This window comes from Pholcus phalangioides, unplaced genomic scaffold, assembly GCF_987345545.1.
Source record: "Pholcus phalangioides strain wild (caught in Gottingen) unplaced genomic scaffold, Ppha-v1.0 ptg000001l_1, whole genome shotgun sequence".
Lineage (NCBI taxonomy): Eukaryota > Metazoa > Arthropoda > Arachnida > Araneae > Pholcidae > Pholcus > Pholcus phalangioides.
Genome location: NW_028301594.1, coordinates 14,152,297 through 14,172,440, shown reverse-complemented (window position 1 = coordinate 14,172,440; position 20,144 = coordinate 14,152,297). Strand labels below are relative to the sequence as shown.

The window sequence follows — 20,144 nt, the reverse complement described above, 5'->3', positions numbered from 1 at the left end:
ATGTTTTGAAAAATGTTTGATTTGTAGAAAATTAAGCAATTTTTTAATATAATTTGAAATGATGTAATCATTTTGGTCCAGTCAATCTCATTTCGATATTCAGTTTTGCATACTGTACATACACGTATAGAAAACTGAAATCAAAATGTATTTTGAACAATTTAAAAAATGTTCAAAATGTGTATAAAAACCACTTTTCACCAATTTTGCGAGTAAAAATATAGTGTGTCACATCCATCGGTGTGTTTGACATCCATACAATCATGGGCAACTTTATTTCAGCCACCTCGTTCTGCAGTTTGCCAGTTGTGGCCTTTATGTTTGTGTAAATAAAAAATATAGTTTTTATATGGTCCTTCCGTCCTCTAACTTTCAATAAGAAAGTAGTTGCCTTTTCTCTTCTGAGCCCAATAAAAAAATCCCATGTTTTTCAATGAAATATTTGCTGTGAGATACTTGAATGGAAAAATCGCAGAGAAGGTGAGAAAGAACAGCATAAACTAACTGACAACGCTTCTTTCCATCATTTTTGCTACTCTTTTCCCGTCATTTCTCCGTTTTCCAACTGAAATACCTCAGCGAATATTGTGCTCGGAAAAAGATTTCTTTTTTGATGGCATCAAAAGAGACAGGGAAAACTTTTTAATTGAAATATGATATTTAATGTTAGTTGAAAGGTAATGATGGAAGTTAGAGGACGTGGGATCGTATAAAAATTTAGAAACAGAGTGATTCCTGAACACATTTTGAGCATCTTTTGAGCGAACAGTTGATGAGATATAAATCGACTTACAGGACACCCTGTATATATTTATTTCCTCTTGGATACGACATTTAAAACGCAACAACACCATTCAGTCGCAAAACATTTTAACGAGAAAACTTGAACAAGGTGCCGACTAAAGACTCATTAAATTAATTTCCCAATTTCATTTGGTATTAAGCATATTCTCATTTAAATAATTAATTAATCCTTCAGTAACTAAATACGAGGTTCAATCATTAAACAGGTTGAATTAAATTTCATTTCAATTAGAATGAACTCACCATGTTATAAAAATTCAGTCAAATGCTATTGCAATATAACAGTTTAAAAGAAGTAGACATTTTCTGATTCAATAATTGCATAGATTGTTTTCAAACCAGTCAATCTCAATGTTAAAAAATATACTTTGTGGAATAGAAGGAAATTTAGATTTATATCCACTTTTGTTGCCGGGAATTTTATCACCCGGAAGAGCGAGAAAAAAAAAACATTAAAAGAAAAGATCTTTTTGTTTTGATGCAGATTTAAATTTCCTAAACTACTCTTCAAGTTTCTTCAGAGTACACTCTTATATATATATATTTTTCCCAAACTAGTTTTTTTATCCTTTTCTCCAGTTTTTTTTCCAGAAACTAATCCACGTTCTTGATATCTTGCCAACCCGGATATGTGCCAAGTGTAAGAACAAAGTATCAAAGCTGCTGTTTTATTGAATGGAAGGTCTTGATTTCGCACCTTTCAAGGTTTTAAAACTTGAACTTTTTTCAACAAAAAAAATTTATATGTATAAAAACTGTATTGAAGTTATTTTTTGAATCTCCTTTTTGGGGTGAGAAAAAATCTGTGCTTCTTTCAACTCCTTTCTTTGGGTTGATGCCAAGCCATGACATCACTCCCTAAATCAGTGAGGGTCTAGGAGTGAGTTATTGAGTACTTTATGTACAAAAACACAATTTTTTTCTTCTCCCTTGACTTTACCAAAGCTCTTTTAAGAGGGAAGAAAATATTCTCTTGAAACTCCATTCTAAGTGAATTCTTTTTTTTAATATAATTTTTTAAATTGAAGTGTTTTAAATTTTTGTTGAACAGATTTTAATAAATGTTTTCGTAATTTAAATATTTTCACACAGCAACCTATAACTTGAAAGCAAAATAATCGAGTCTATTTCGTGTTATTTTTTTATGAATATTGATCCATTGATAATGATTTGTTTCAGAAAATGAAAAAATCGGATTTTTTAATAAAATTAACTGAATGCTTATTAATTAAAACAAATCTTGTTAATCATTAAGACTGCACATTTCCGTATCACCCAACTGCTTTTTTCTCCAAATAGCACAAATTTAATTCAGCATTAATGAATAAACTACAAACAAACTGCAAGCAAAAAATACGAACACCAAAAATCTGTGTTTATGTAACATGAAGAATCATTGAGCCCAAATTAGCTTCATAGATTAACACTTTTTTATAGAGAAAAGTGCTTATATTCATGAGCCTTCCCCCCCCCCGCCCCATTAAAGTGAATGTGTGTGTGCGGTGGCAACTCAATATCACACATATGGTGCAGGTATCTCGATTCACTCGATGTACAACCAAAGGGCCATTAAGCGACAATTAAATACAACAAACTCTATTGACAAGATTGTTTCTTGCACAATTAGTGGAAGTGTTTTCTTGTTGCTTAATAGTTTACACATTTTTATTCTTTCACGTATTTGATGAGTTTTGGTAAAAAAAACGAGCGAACTAAATATTTTAATACGAAAAGTCAAGTCGAAAGCTCAATGATATTCATGTTGGTACAACATCTAGCAATTAAGGTATAGAATGCAAGGCTTCATACAAAAAAGTATTTCTCTGTTTTAAAATCAGGGGAAACATAGAGTCTCATTGTAATGCATTGAAAATACTTTGTCCAATTTAGCTAAGTGTCAAGTCCAACTCTTTATATTTTTCTTCAATTTTTTCCATGCACAAAATGTAGAAGTAGGCCAGCTTCCTTTCTGCATTTTGTCTAGGGATTAAGTTCAAGTCTATATTCACCCCAAAAATATTCTATACTTCTTTTAATCAGGAACTTTACTACATATCAATAACATGCTTACCATACAGGTTACTTTTACTTCAATATCATTGAAGTTACGTAAAGAAAAACAAAATTAAAATTTTGTGATTCAAATCAAAGATTTCTTTTTAAAATTCAAGTGATTTAAATCATTGGTTTTTTTTTAAATCAAGTGATTTAAATAGCGATTTTAATCAAGCTGATTTAAATCGGCGTACCCCGATTTGTTTATCATTTTCACTAAGAAAAAAGGCTGCTAGGGAACACCTATATAATTATTATGAATAATAAATTATTCATTAAACATAAAAATTTTCCAAATAATTTAATTAGATTCAGAAAAATGCATTTATTGTGTGTTTGCACTATTTTAAAACATATAAGCTGGAAGTATGATCTTAAAAACCCCCCTTAAAACGAACCGTCCCCTTAAAACGTCCCCTTAAAAACGAATGATTAATACACAAATGATACATTTTTCCAATTACTCTTGAAGAGGAAAAAGAGCTAAAGTGCATAAAAATAAACTTGATAATATATGAACTCAAGAAGGCGAACAAACTTAAGAAGTCTTATCGAGTCTATCTTGGAGCATAGAAAACTTCCCAATGAAACCGGAATGTCTTTTTCACCCGTATCTCAATTCCGTCGTCTCATTTTCCAGTTGAAGTAGTCTACAACATTTCTTACTCAAATATTTATCCCATTAACTTAATCACTCACTAAAACACTGTTACGAATTTCCTTGGTATGCTTGAAAGTGCCGATGAACTCAATCATCAATATTTACAGTAAAGTCGAGGTGGTAACCATTCGGTGAACACCAAGCTTTGAAGTTTTCAACAGAATCGGCAATGTTTCAAATTCATTTCACGAATTCCTGACATGATTGATAATTTTATTTGTTATTTGTTAGAGATAATTATCTTTTGAACTCAATAAAATCGGGATATCGAAATAGTGGATAATTCATTGGGTTTTAATGGTCGATAAACACGCGTTGATTCTACATACAGATACTAATTTTACGGTCTACTTTTAAAACAACAAACGTGCACACCTAAACATTCACATGTGTACTTGAACGGAGATGACCTTAAAACGGGCCAGCCATAGTTAAACCACTTTTTCACTTGTCAGGTAGTTAAAGGTCAGTTTTTTTTTTCTAAATTTTTTTTTCTTACTTGTATAATAAATCAGAAATTTATACAGGGCGATTCCGTAATTCTCCTTGGCGCATTTTGCTGTCAAATCGTTGATCGAAGAGGCATACCTCCAATTGCGCCATTCATGTTGCAAGGAGTTCTATACTTATTAAAATGTAAAAATTTACTTTTTTATACATTCCTTCTGTGCTATAAAAAACCCGAGTAGAAAGAAATTACACATTTCTAAGTGCAATATTCGATGAGGTATTTTTAATTCAAAAATTATAGTAAAGTTGGGAAAGGAAAGAACATAAACTAGAGGAAGAAGCGTTTTCCGTTAGTTTTTCGTGTTCTTTCTTAACTTCGCTCTGTTTTTTCAATTCAAATATATCAGCAAATATTGTATTTGGAAACGTAATTTTTTGTTGGCTTCAGGAGAGACATGGCAACAGCTTTCTAATTAGGTTTTTAGCACACGGGGAACTTATAAAAAGTTTTTTTTTTCTTTTTGATTTGAATAACTATCCTAACAACATCTTGCAACATGAACGACGTATCTGAGTTCTACACGTTATTCGGATACTTTTTCTAATTGAGAGTATGCCTCTTCGATAAACGCTTCACCAGTACAATGCGGCAAGGGAGATTATGGAATCACTCTGTGCAGGGAAATGCATCAAAAGATAACACAGAAAAATGTTATTTTATATGTTCGCGTGTATGAGTCTGTGTTTATTCAGATGTTCCTGTGCGTGTGTGTGTGTATATAATTCAAACACTCAAATATCTCTGGAAGAATTCAGAATATATCAGCGTTTTTGCTGTCTACGGGTTTGATCTCGTTAAGGCAAATTCGATGATATCACTTTGTTTTACGGTATATCTCGAGAACTTCACAACGCAAATAGACGACATTGGCATTGTCTATTATACAGAGTGACTGATCAAGACCGCCCAAACTCTGCACAGTCAGATTCCTAGCTTGCAATACATAAAAAATTTCCAGGGAACTATACCTGTACGACCCATAGTTTTCGAGAAAAAATCCGAAAGGAAAGTATGACGTCATATCCGGTGCTATATCAAACGACGGCTTGACGTCATTCGACGGCGTGCGCATGCATGCCTCGATATGCGTGGTGGACATTCTGAACACTTTCCTATGTAAACATATGCAAATACCGACGTTCATGTCTCCAATAAAGTTTTTTTTCCTTCCACCGGATATGACGCCATACTTTTCTTTCCGCATTTTTCTCGAAAACTATGGGTCATACATGTACGGTCCTTTGGGCATTTCTTATGTATTACAATCGAGGAATCTGGCTGTGCAGAGTTTGGGTGGTCTTGATGGGACACCTTGTATATTTTAAGACAAATATGATATCCATTTTATTATGTCAGTACCTATAACGCGATTCATGTCACAAAGAACGTATTCGCGTCAAAAATTCCAATTTTTATACACAGGGTGTTCCATATATTCGTAAAAGAACCTTAAAAATTTATAAGATTTATGTTTTTGAATGTGGTTTGGGAAAAGGTTATTCTCACGGTGTCGGTTATCTGCCGGCTATTGGTATCACAGATTTGAATATCGATGTGATCACATTAATCGGCGTGAGCTGTAATACTAATATCAATAGCGACATTTGAATGATTTTCTATTCACTTGGAATTAATTAAATAATAAAGTGCACACGTGAACCGCATGTTCAAAAACGCTGACACAAACAATAAAAAAAAAATACCGCATATTCGCCAGAAACACCGACTCGAACTGGAAAATCATCTAGTTAAGAAACTCGTAAAAAGAATTTTTCCTCGAAGCAATTTCTATTTTCCGAAAGAACTTCCGAAGTGAAAAACGCTTCTTTAGAAATGCCCGTCTTATACCTCGAAAATATGTTTGGTTCAGCAAAATAAGCAATATAGTTGAAAATTGAAAGTTTCTTAGCAATTTCGAAATACACGGAGACGGGGGGGGGGAAGCAAAAAACATGGTAAAATTATTGAAAATCCAAAATGTATCCTGCATAAGAACAGGAAAATCCGGTTTTTCACTCGAGTTCATCCACCCTCTCAACTAAACGGAGAAGATGAAGCAGCAAAATATATATATACTTATGTTGTGTATGTGTACGCATACATACAAGTCGAGTTTTACTACCAGAACTTTTAATAAAGTCCGAAGAATGTTTTCCTTTTGTGGCAACGGTGCCGAATTTCCTAACCTTTTTCTTTGAATAGAATTCCCGCTGTAGTATGTGCACTTATAGCTCCGGGTACAGATTTTTCATTCCTATTTGGTCACCATAAGGGGTCCTACCTTCCTCCCCTCCCCCAAGCCTTATGGAAGATAATCCGAGAGAAACTGCCGTCTAGCGCTTGGGGTAACTATAGGTGTTCATTGTGAGAGTGCATGCGCATTAGAGATGAATATATATGCGGGAGAATTGATATATTTAATTACGGCGGGCTTTCAGCAACTACTACTACTAACCAGACATGCACCTAGTTTATATTCCTCTGCGGAACTTCTAACGAATTGGTACATCTTGGAATGTATGTGTGTAGGTATAGTGAAGCTTCCATGAAGTTTGTTTCTGTGTGATGCTTGTTATGTGTAGTGCTGCCGTCTGCAATAATGTTTTTAAACTATGAGTTTTTTCTCAACTGATAGTGAGTGAAGTGTAATGAATGAATAATTGTAACGTTGTAGGCCTGTCGCTATCTGCGGCGAGACTTTTTAGCCGGGAGATCGGCTCGCAAATAAAATCTCGCCGCAAAGAGCAACAGGCCTACAACGTTACAATTATTCATTCATTACACTTCACTCACTATGAGTTGAGAAAAAAACAGCTGCTAGCAGCAATTGTTAGAGCAGTTAGTACGACGCCAAATCAAAGGCAACCGAAAGGCTCATGGTTCGAAACGTAATTTCCATAAAAATACGTTTGTGTGTGCCAACTTTTAAAAACACCTATATTTTAATTCAAGAATGTGGAAAAAATTAGGAAAACCATTTTAAACCCACGGAAAATTATTCCCCCCCCCCTCAGTTATTGCTGTTATCCCCCCCCCCCCAATTTTTCTCAAAATATTTGAATTCAAAAAATACCTCAGCGAATATTGCACCTAGAAACATATAACTTTTTATTGGCCTCAAAACGAACAGAGCAATAACTCTCCAATTTGGTACTTTTAAAAAAGTTAATGTTTTTAATTGTAATAACTATACAACCCCTTGAAACATGAGTGCCATATCTGAGTACTACACGTTATTTAGATACGTTTTCTCTACTCGGAAGTATACCTCTAGGATCAACGATTCACCAGTAAATTTCTGTGTCAGCTGTTAGCTATGCACCCTGTATATACACAGCCTCGCGTGGGTGCGTAAATAAATCTCAAGAGATTTTGTTGCTGCGTCATCTAGCTTTTCGTTTGTTGTCATTCACTTACTGTGACTAAACTTTTGAAACACACTGTACAAGTAGATTTTTACTACCAGGACTTTTAATAAAGTCCGAAGAAGGTTTCCTCTTTTGTGGCAACGCTGCTGAAAATCCCTTTCAATCTTTTTCTTTCAATAGAGAGTTTCCACTGTTGTGTGTGCCCTTAAGGCTTTGGGTAACAGATTTTTCATTCCTTTTTAGAAGCCATAAAAAAGACTTATTCTGGAAAGTATATGTGGTTTGTAAAGGTGGAATAAACAAAGGATATAAGGTTATATCTAGATATATAAATGTATACATAGTTTTATTATTTTTGTTACTATATTCTGCAGAAGAAGCCACACAAGTAACATGTCAAAGTTTTTAAGAAGAATCTAGAAACAAAAAAAGCTACGTTTTTCGTTTCTGTTTTTAGGAGAGAAATAAAGCTCTAGTAGTTCGTGGCTTAGTAATGATATATCTATAAAAAAATGGAGGGAGATATCGTTAAGCTGTTTGATGTCATAAGAGGCGTTTGTTATCTCTGGAATTTGGTGCCTATAACTTTATTCCGGAATCGATCCTGTTATTTTTGATTTGTATGGAACGGAATTGTTTCGGTATCCAATATCATACTTTCGTTTCTTTTTTTAGGATCTGGATCTTTTATTGGTTATAAATTTACTATTTTGGATGTCGTAAAACATCTCCGAGACTTCTTGGAAATTCTTGATATTGATAAGTAGCATTGGGAACCTTATATCTCTGTGGAATGTGATACAAACACTTCAAATTCGGTTTCTGCTCAGGTTATAGAATCATATCAGAAATCTTTTTTTATCAGGTTATAGTTCGAAAAATTGTATAATGAAATGATTTGATCAATATCTTGGTTATTTCATTCATTACACGTGCATTGTTTTCATTATTGAATTTCAGTAGATGATTCGTATTCGAATAACGGGTAATGTTGTCATTCGGGTTTTGTTATCACTGTCGCTAAGTACGGAATGTACCAATATCCGTTATATGGGGAAAAAAATGTGTTCATAGTTAACAGGACATCGATTTATGTTGTTTTTCCCCTCTGTTTTGTCGAAAGTGACTTTCTGCATATTTTGAAAATGAACCAGACACTTTTTTTCTCTACAAGTTATTGTTATGAATTTTCAAGACTGTATTAAATAAGGATCCTTCTTTATCGACGGAAGTTTCCTTACTCAGTTCACAAGGTCATCGGGGCATTATAGTTTCTTATGATCCGTATTGTCCAATTTCCATACGTCCCGGTCGACCAAACGGGGTATACTGTAAGTCCAGACATGGTCCACGCTCTGTCCCAAGAGGGATGTAAGCGTTTTACCCCGAGGGGTTGGACCACGCTGGGGAGATTACTGGGTATACTGGTCGTTATATCTCTTACCGTGTTTACAACCAAGATTCTCTGTCGAATATAGTTATCAATCGGTTGTTTGTTACCAGAAACCCTGACTCCCAATGTGATCACATTAAACAGCGTGCATTTTATTAGGAAATCAGTGTTCATTAAAATTATACACGCAACTTGCAATTTCTTATTTATAACAATCAAATAAACCATCTCACAAATATTTTAAAATTTCATTAGTTCAGGAAAATGATCCAGAATAGATAGAATGATTTTCACTATTTTTAACACTTTTGTCTTTCCTAGTTTATATAAATGTTTGTTTGCTGGATTAAATGGAAATTTGTTGACACTCAGAAACTTCATTGTATATTATGCATATACGTTCATTACATTACTATTATCATTTCAGGAGGCAGAGATGCTCCTAAAGTTCCTGTGATGGTCTACATTCATGGAGAGTCTTTTGAATGGAACGCTGGTAATCCATATGACGGAAGCGTGTTGGCGAGCTTTGGTAATGTGATCGTCGTCACGGTGAATTACCGGCTGGGTGTTCTAGGTACTGTCATTCGAATTCGGTTTTCTTTTTTTGTCAGTAGTGGAATAAAATATACCTCACAGTATAATAATCTTTATATATTAATACACACACACAGCATGAAATAATCTTGTCTTTCTTATTTCATTTTAATTTGTAATATATCATCACAATCAATCAATCAATAGCGCCACAAATCAACCACCATGAAAAGATTTTCTTCTTCACCGCAATTGGTATAACTAGGACTGATGAATTTGATGCCGTTTGAGATTCCTTGGTATTATTTTTACACTAATTAAGCTCACCAATCGCTATGACGCATAACATGTTAAGTCAATATAAACCTATCGACTGTTGTTAAAGTATCGAAACAAAAGTATACAACAAATTTATTACATATAAAAACTTATGATAACAGATTGTTTATTGGTGTGTGAATTGTTATAAATATTGTCAAACTAATTAAAACATAGATTTAAGAAAATTGAAAGAGCAAGAAAACACTTCGTCATTTTCTGCACTATGTTTGTTTTCAATTAGACAGAATTGGAAAAATAGTTATGAATTTTCGCAACAGATGGGGTACTACTTTGGAAGGGGTTTGATCGAAATTATCAACGTTTTGTTGTGTTTCACGGGCACACGGACAATTAGTGCCAGCAAGATGAAGTCTACATATCCTCAAGGTCGTAGCGAAGGGGGGGGGGGCCGGAACCCCAAATCCCCCCCGAAATGTGAGAAAATGAAAGTGGTCCCTCCTCCGAACAAAATTTCTGGTACGGGCCTGCGTACCCCCTCCCCCATGACAATAAAATAAATAAAAATTAAACCCATGGACCCCCCTTTGAAAAATAGCATTCTGCATATAGCAACGTAAGAACAATGAGTTGATTGTTATCACATCCAAGCTCACGAACCCTCTACCACTGCTTTGGACGAAATAAATTACCTTTTTGGCTCCCTCAACCCTGAATTGGAGTTTACATTTTTAATAACAAGAATTACAAGTAATAAGGAAAAAGACACAGAACTAGGAAGGAGGAGGAGGAGGGGGACAGAAGCCCCGGGTTGCAAAATTTAAAGACGCAAAACAAAAAAGAATGTTGTGGAACTATGTTGTTTCACTATGGGGGGTGGAGAGTCGTGGTACATCTCCTGGCAATAGTTCCAGGTTTCTAGGTTACGGCCGGCCGGGGGAGGGGATCATCAGGATTGCCCGGATAATGTTCCTAATCAGAAAAAAATAATATTTTTCTTACATGAAAGCACTTGATTTTTTATTTCCTGAATGTGCGAGATTCCAAACTTAATTTAGGAAACAAAAATTTCATTCATTTCATCACTTATGTCATAAATTTAATTCTTTTAAATCACCTATTTTCAAAGAAGAATAATATTTAGTTTTTTTAAAAAACCTTAATGTTGTTGCTATGGACATGTTCAAGTCCAGAAAACAAACAGGAAGTTTTTTTAACCAGAACTAAACCACACATGCACCTCGTCCACAATCCTCTGCGGAATTTCTAACGAATTGGTACATGATGGAATATGCGTATACGTATTGTGAACCTAACATGAATTTTGTTACTGCGTAATGCTAGTTATGTGTAGTGCTGCCATCTGCCATCAAGTTTACAGACTATACGTGAACTGCAATGATTGAAAATTTGTACCGCTGTACGTTTGTTGCTCTTTTTAACTGGGATATGGGCTCGCATTCGGCTTCGAAGTTGAGAACCACAAAAAACCACCTTCAGCCTGGGATGGAGGACGGTGGGGTACGAACCCGGGTCATCGCGATGAGAGTCCATCAATTTTTTTTAGAGAATTTTATGGTTGATACCACTAAATTAAAAGATTAGAAGAGAAAATAACGGGAAAATAATTAAGGAAACACAAATTCAAATCTCAATTCGGCAGGTAAATAGATTCCGCAGAGAAATGCCTATTAATTGCATGTACGTTTGAGTAGATCCTTAGCGGACCTTATCAGATTTATTTTTACCCTTAGGGTACCTTTACGTAGAATAATTATCAACTTTAATCATCGTTGAAAGAGTGTCTTATATATCTATCAATTCATTGTAAAGAATTATTTTTCAATATAATTTAATGAATGTGTGAGTGTTCGGTTGAAAGTTGTTCAATCTAAATTCTATTGTAAGCAGATTATGGAAGTAATTACGTATTAAGTATTTATGTAAGCATATTTCCGAGAATCGGTCATACGAAGCAACTTCTAAAAGCAAGTTCTGAAACTGACTCTTCCAGTTTAAAATATGCTCTACAGGAGGTCAAAAATTACCCTGTACCATTTTTGAGAGTGAAAATGCAGTGTGTGAAAATGCGGTAAAGCCAATTTACCCAAATTTAACGCTGTTCTTTACCAAATCCCCTCCGTTCTTCGAATTCATATATCTCTGTGAATATTGCACTTAGAAATTGCACATTGAATTTTTTTTCCTTGGATCAGGGGAGACAAGGTAACAACTTTCGAATTGGAAGTTAAAGCACAGGGAGAGCGTATAGAAATGTCGATTGTTTATTTTTATTTTGTGGCACACTGTATTTTCACTCTCAAAACTAGCACAGCGTAATGTTTGACCGCATGTTGAGCATTTTTTAAATTGGAATCATACCTCTACGACGGACGGTTGATGAGATTACGGCAATTCTATCACCCTGTATATTCATGTAGCCTATATTATGTCGCTATATATTCAAAACATCAATATGCAAAATAATATGAGAACATGGGCAGACAGCGATTTGAATGATACGACATCTCAATACTCAAGAGAAATAGCATTATAAGTAGAATAACAACCAAAAAATGTGAAAAATGTAAATGATTACTGCAGTATACACACGATAGGAAAATGAAAGCTTAAGACACAGTTACATAACAAAAAGCAAAACATATATGAGATAATATCGCGAAAACTAAGAATATTTGACGTCTAATAAAAGTGGAGCGCACTAAAGCCAAACCATAGACATGCATTAGTTTAGCTTTTTCTTAATTGATAGGGTTCAACATCAAAATAGGGTTCAAAACACCAAATCACATATCACAACACACAAAATAAAAAATTACTCAGGAATTCAAGAATATTCTAAAATACACCATATGCAGCAGAAGATGCTGGTACTGGTGCCTTAATGTCCGATTCATTCACTCCACAAGGGGCCTTTAATCTGACTAAGAGGTTAAGTTGCACCCACTCTGGTGGGCCTACAACCTGATTCCAGAGGATATCCCTGAGCGTCATTTTGTCTGCCCAAGGGGATTCGGGCAACAGCAGCATCATGTTCTGATGTATTTCAGTATTATAAAAGAGACATGTATCAGATATACTCATTATCAAAACCTCTGAGTGCTGCAGGGTTAAAATTATAAAATGTTTACTTTTTTTCCAGTATACTAAATTATAAATAATATATAATAATATAATAATAATAATATATAATAATATAATAATAATAATATATAATAATATAATAATAATAATATATAATAATATATAATAATATAATAATATATAATAATATAATAACATATAAAAATATAATAATAATAATTATAAAAATATAATAATAATAATTATAAAAATATAATAATAATAATTATAAAAACATAATAATAATAATTATAAAAATATAATAACAATAATTATAAAAATATAATAATATATACTAATAATAAAATTCCAACCAGTGAATGCTTTAAGCAACACAGAAACATTCAGAACATGCTTTCCTAACATTTTTGAATAGGCTTTTGACACATCTTTTGAAAATATTGCATACATAGCACAGAAAAAATATTATCCAAAATATTTTGTTCTGAACGTGAAAACTACTCGTATTGAAAAAAAACACCTTTTTGAGATATTCCGTCTTTTATGGCAGTAGAAAAATAAATTTTCCAACATCAAAACATCTATGAACACATCAAATAAACAAAGATAACACAGAGAAACCTGACATTTACCAAAATTTCCAGTAAAAAGAAAATCAAGAATTATTCATAAGAATTCCTAATAAATCATCAGAAATATTTGCTTTTGGTCCTAAAGAAGAAATTATACACGCATACATATTTCGCTTTAGGGGTGAATCTATTTTTTTCCCCAATTTATTATTTCATTCTCAAATATTTTACATAAATTTTCATTCTATTTTAGAATTTTCTTAAATTGTTTGGGGAAAAGAGATCGAATTTTTTCTTCTCAGTAATAAGGAAACGGAAATTTTCTTGAAGAAGTTCTTTTTGCCGATATTTTTATCTTAAAGATAAACAAGAGAAGAAAGGAAATTCCTGTCTTTCTTTCGTTTTTTTTTTCCTTCTAAACGAGGCTTTAAAACTAAGAAAACAATAAAGAAATTTAAGGAAATTTTTATTTTATTTCGTTTCTAAGAGAATTATGCCAGTGCAAAAATCGATTAGTAACGATTTTCCAATGAAATCCAATTCCCATCATCAAACATCTTAAATCGTTTTTCTTCCCTTCTTTAAAATAACAACAAATATAACAAAATTGAAGAAGATATATATATATATATATATAAAATTTCATAGTTTTTTTTATAAGATTTCAACGCATTAAGAAAACTGAAATCAAATTTTTAATGCAAACAAAAATTATGTAGAAATTTGATTTTCCTCTCTATTTTGTTTTCGTTATGTATGTAATTAGATTTTAGTGTTTCCTTCGGATATTTATTTTTCTAGAACGTCGAATATATTCATTATTTTGTTCTGGGTTTTCCTTTCGCTTTCTCACGATATGCTATAGATTAATTCGAATCAATGATAACGAAGGTTAAGGGTTTTTCTTAAGAATGAAGTTTAAAATTCCATTTCGGTGAACAAACGATCATCGATTGTTACTGGAAATAAGTATTGAAATACAATTACATGAAGCATCTCTCTCATTTGTATTGTCGTATAAGTTATTTATTTCTTTTTTTAAAGTAGATGGTGTAAGAAATCGTATGAAAAACATGCACTGGTATTGGATGTTGTGCTTGGGTTTCATGGACTTTGAGAAAGCTTTCGACTGCATCTTCACTTTTGTTGTAGTTACATTTTTATTGTAGGGATTTTCGACCACGTGTACACGGATTTATTAGGAGTCGTAGAGGAGATTTCAGCTTGCCCGTGGGCTTGCATGAAACATAATCGACTGTTCGTTTTTACGTTATTATTATATGGAATATTATTCTGTTGGGGGAGGCGTCTGTTGCCTTCATCCTATTGTCGCACAGTATTCATGGACCGCAAAAGACCATCAAGAAAAAACCCATGACAAACAACTGTAACCAATCATTTGCATAAAAAAGGGGAAGCAGAGCGTTTACTTAGAAAAGGGAATCCCTTTGCTCCGGTCATCATATTGAAAAATCATGATTTTCTTTTTTTTGAATTTAACATATAATCTAAATTAAAAAATCCAAGACATTTCGCATCAAATCTATGACTATTCGTTAAAATAATTATTATGAATTTTCAAAGTTTCAAAAATATAAAAAAAAATTAAAAATTTTAAACATTTTTTCAAAACTTCTTCTCATTGGTCAATTGCTAAATTGTTAGTTCATTTCCCTAACACGTGTTGAACAAAAATTTCTGGCAAAATTTCAGAATTTTCGGAATCTGTTTTAATCAACTTATTTCTATTTTATTTTAAACAGCTCAAAAACTTCAATCTGAGAAAATCGCGTTCATTGTTTTTTCTTGTACACATTTATTCATTACTTTTTCTCCTATTTTGAAAGAAAAATTAACCGATTAACGAAAATTTTTTTGCATTTAAATTGCAATTGGATGAAATATTGTTAAAGTAATTTTTGAAAAATCGACTTCTCTCATGCTGCCGTGACATCCCTTGCAGTGCCTTGAATGGACAACTTCCCATTCAACTGATACTTTTTTGTGAAGTAATTAGTTGTCCTATGGCCGTAGGTCGTATTGTATGTGGTGCAAAAAGAAAAGCAATGGAAGGGGAAATTTTGTAAATTGACGTTAAATCATACATCACCACATGCCTCGTATCATATGATAACGCATGTCATCAATTGTCATCATTCTGAAATCGAAGTTTATTTACACACTCACAAACATAACATATATACAATACCCACAAAAACAAAATACACATAAAATACATATACAAAGTACAAGTATATTATTACCAATGACTCAATAGTCCAAATGTTTACATATGCCGTCTGGTACATATTGGTATTATACATATTGTGGGTTGACAACAGACCAATGATATTGATAATATTCAATCCTCATTACATTCGTAAAGAGAAAAAATAGTATACGAAAACATATGAAAATTTATAAACCTTACTTAATTGCGTTGATTTTATTTATCTCAGTAGTTTTTAAATTTGTGTAATAATTTTTCATATTTTGTCACTCATTTTATTATATTCCTTAGGTGCTGTGTATACAAACTGTTTTTAAATTATAGTTTTGTTTGGTTTTTTGTGTATGTCATATTGAAATCCATATCGTCATGTTTATCTCTTTTGCCGTTTAATTTCAAATCAGTCGGGATTTTTATGAAAAAAAACAAAAAAAAATTCTAAAGATAAAGTTTATTAATGTTAAATCTTTAACCACCTCATGACAGTCTTAGATTCTATTAATTTTTTTTCAGATATACTATTCTAAACCTTTTTCAAAGTGTTTCTTATTATATTTGTATCATAATCAACGCCCCATTCAAATATACCATATCGTTATGATTTGGCAAAATGAATTTTGTGTCTATATTTTTTGTATAAAACTTTTCATACATATTTCGCGTATTAAACAACAATACGCGTTCATCGAAATTTTTCCACATTTAATGAAATTTCGAGTATACTCTTACTAATTTGGTTCAATTGCCTTAAGTATCGCATGTCCCTGAATAAAAATAATCCTATTTTAAACTTCCGTTAAAATAAAAGTTCCTCGAAATTTCCAAAACTAAGCACAAAATGGGAGAGCATTGACTAAATATTCACACTTAAGTTAACGTTCAACTAAATGAAGAAGAACCTGATACTTCTCTACAGTAACAAAATTGGAGTATCGTGTTTTAACATTGACGTAACTTTTCTCTCAAAATAGAACAAACAATAGAGGGTTGTAAGAAGGGATGTTTTAGCGGCCATGTCTGACAACGCAGTTTTCCACTCCGGCTTAATATCCCGAGAGCAAAATATCGTAATTAGAGGAAGATCTTAATTAATTTGTTTACGGTGGGAATTTTAATCGATATAAAAATGAGTAATACAAGAGCGAGAGAAATTTCAGAGAGTAATTTAGTTTCTCGCCTCGTCTCTACTCGCGTACATATTTTCTTGAAGTAATTAATAACGCCCAAATTATATTCATACGAAATCGTGAACCACATTCTCGAACGGAAAACTTGGCTTTTTAATCCCGACACGCAAGTTGCCGTTTTGTGAACTGCGAATAAAAATTGGATACTTTTGCATTTTCCGCCTTTACTGCAAAAGAGTGTTTGAGAAGAGCCATTGTTATTTATTTCAATTATGAATACATTAATTCTACCGACGGATGTTGATTAAATTTTGTGATGATGATGAGGATTTCCCGTTGGTATTCCACCACCAAGAATTTCTAAAACTATGTCTAAGAATTGTTACAGCTATAATTCAAGTTTCTTCTTTTGTATTGGATTAACAATTTTTATATTTGTGATACATATAGGAGTTCGATCCTGGAAGGGGGATCCTAGAAGTGGGAGGGGGAATGAGGAGCAAGTGACCGGGTACGCAAATGATACCCTCCGTGCATATCTACGGGAGCACGCAAGCCTCTCACGCTTTTCCTGATGTACGCATGCCTTTATCACATCTGCAGATTAGTACTTGAATCTTGAGAGATTGAAAAATCCCCCATGTCTTGGGGCACGATGTTACTGTTATTCGGTGCCTCCCTGGTGTTCTGTGGTATCAAAAGCCAGGGTAAAAAAAGGAATATCGTGCTGACCTTAACGACCTTGCAACACCGAAGTTCGAAGTTACCGGTACAGTGGTGGTAGGATAAATTTGGTTTTCTGCATGTTCCAAATTCAAGACCGCGAATGCTAGCTGTTCTTCCATTAGGAAAAAGTTTCTCTACAGCGAACAGGCAGACCTTCAACAAGACTTACATAACATGAAAATTCCAATACTTGTCATTTTCACCTCAAAATGACGAAAAAAGATGGCACTACTACCACTACTAAACCACACGTACAACTCGTTTATATAACTCTACGGAATTTCTAACTAATGAGTACCCGTTGGAATATGTAATGAATCTAGCGTGAAGCTTGTTTCTGTGTAATGCTTGTTATAGTGCTGCCATATGCTATCGATTTTTTGAACTGTGAGTGAAGTGTAATGATTGAATATTTCTACTGTATGTAAGCCTGTTGCTCTCTGTGGCGGGACTTTTTAACGGGGAGATCGGCTCGCAATCGTGCCTCGAAATTGGGAACCACAGAAAACCAACTTCAGCCGACCATTACTGTGGCAACGGTGGGGTCATTCACTACAGATGGCAGCACCTTTAGAACATGAAACATGCATAATTTTGAGAACATAAATACGTTTGGGTCACACGTACGCTCATTCCGACGTACAATTCGTTAGGAGTTCCGCAGAGAAATAAATGTATATACGAGGTGCATGTAAGCCATATATTATAGTATTAAGTAGTATTAGTATCAAAAGAGCCGTATACCTTTTTCCATTCGTGTTCCAGTGAAACTATCTATTCTGTAGAATTATCCATGTTTATTTGGATTTCATGGAGCATTCGCATAGCCATCAAGATTTCCATTGAATCATTTGAAATCTCTCTTAAGCCGGTGTTACACTATAAAAGTTTGATAAAAATCCCTCTTGTAAAACTTGAAAAATCCAACCAATAAAGCACATAGGTTACATTCGAGTAAATGCAACCGATAAGCTTATTGGTTGAAGTTTTCATACTTTATAAAAGCACTTTTATAAAACTTTCATAGTGTAATCCCGACCTTATAGACAATCGCGGCATTCCAACTTTGGGCAGTACAACAGAACTTCAAAAAGATTACTATGAGCCTTTCATGAAAAATGCAGTTGTTATGCTGCACTAAAAAGAACTGGATGGAAATGATTGTTTCCCAATGCAACAAACTCGGTGTAATGTCTTTCTGTAGAGATTTAAGCTCTCTGAAAAAGTATTATAAAATTATTGCGGGAAATGAAGGTCACAAAGACAGTACTGAAAAAAACAACCCTAAACAAAAACCTCTAGCTTCCAGTATACGTTCGCAACTCTGTGCAGTCATTGGTAAAAAGCAAATTTTAAATTTTAAAAACATGGATATAGAGTAACCAAATTTACCTCGCCATTGCATTTGTGCAACGCTTTGTTCAAAATTATTTTTTCGATTAACTGCTGAAACAAACTTTTCTATGAAATTAACATTTTTGGAAATTAAGATGTTTAATGAGTGCTATAGTATTTTTTCTACTTTTTTTTTACAAAAAAATTCAATTTTTTATGACTTTTCAAGAATTAATTTTTTTGGAAATTTTATCCTGATTTTCGATTTGAAATTTTTTTCCCCTATGACTATAAACGGAAATAAAATTTTTAAAAATTGAAAAAGACAAATAATTTCTTTCCTAAATTTCTTTTTGTCATATGATACATGAAGTTTCCCAATATCATAAATACCAATTGTTTTAATTAAATTAAGCTAATTAATCTAATTAATTAGAAATTTACATGAAATACAAAGAATAACTAAGTAATATGTTTTTTAAGTAACTTGTTATCATACATAAAAAAAAAATTCTAGCATTTGGTCGTGAATTAGAGGAGCGGTCAAAGAAGGGTTAATGAAACCCTTTATGGGGTGTTTAAGGTTATTATTCCCTTATATTTGTTTGCATAAACTCCTCTCATCATCCTGGGAAACGCCAGCGTCAGCTTCAATCTACAAAGATTGTAAAATTTAAATTGGGTAATGATTGCACTATAAAAGTTCATTTATAAAACTTTAAAAATTGAACCAATAATATTATCGGTTACATTCCAGCAAATGCATCCGATGCAGACCTTATTAGGTACTTTTTTCAAGTTTTATAAATGAACTTTCGTGAAACTTTTATAGTGTAATCCCGGCCTAAGAAAAGGTTTCCCCCTTCAGGTGACTTTCTCCAGTGTCGTAATCATCATTTATACAGAAAAATTCAATTGTCCTAACTTGTAATAATACGTTCCAATTTCGCTTTATGCAGAGTAAAAACAAATTCACGCTTTTTCACAGGATTTTTACCGGCGGCAGAAGGTTCGGCTCGAGGCAATTATGGACTTATGGACCAATTCGCCGCGTTGCATTGGATCCAAGAAAATATAGCAGAATTTGGAGGCGATCCAAGAAATGTCACAGTTTTTGGACAAGGACATGGAGCTGCGTGCGTCAATTTCCTGGTGCTGTCGCCCATGGCAAAAGGTAAACAAACATGAACTGTTGGTTATTCATTAATGTTAAGAAAAAATTTAAAATTCATTCGCTTCATTTTTAAATGTTGCCTTTTGGTGACGCATTCGTAGTCTCCTTCGGGTCAAACACAGTAACTTTTTTTTTTCATATTTCTTACGTTGATTTGTCCATGTGTCATTACGCGATTAGTCGTTGATTTGTGAGTCATTTCTGATTTAGAAATTTCGTAACTTAACCGTACTATATTTTTCGAAGCACATTTTTCTCAATGCAACT

The 20,144-nt window shown here is 33.2% G+C and overlaps 1 protein-coding gene across 1 annotated transcript in view; it reads left to right on the top strand.

The window, feature by feature from the left end:
- The window catches only part of LOC149089923 (neuroligin-4, X-linked-like), a 146,950-nt gene that overhangs the window by 76,544 nt on the left and 50,262 nt on the right, over positions 1 to 20,144 (top strand). The window contains exons 2-3 of the mRNA XM_089231066.1: positions 9,220 to 9,369; positions 19,692 to 19,877. Coding sequence (XP_089087192.1) covers positions 9,220 to 9,369; positions 19,692 to 19,877 — 336 coding nt within the window. The remainder of the gene's footprint in view (positions 1 to 9,219; positions 9,370 to 19,691; positions 19,878 to 20,144) is intronic.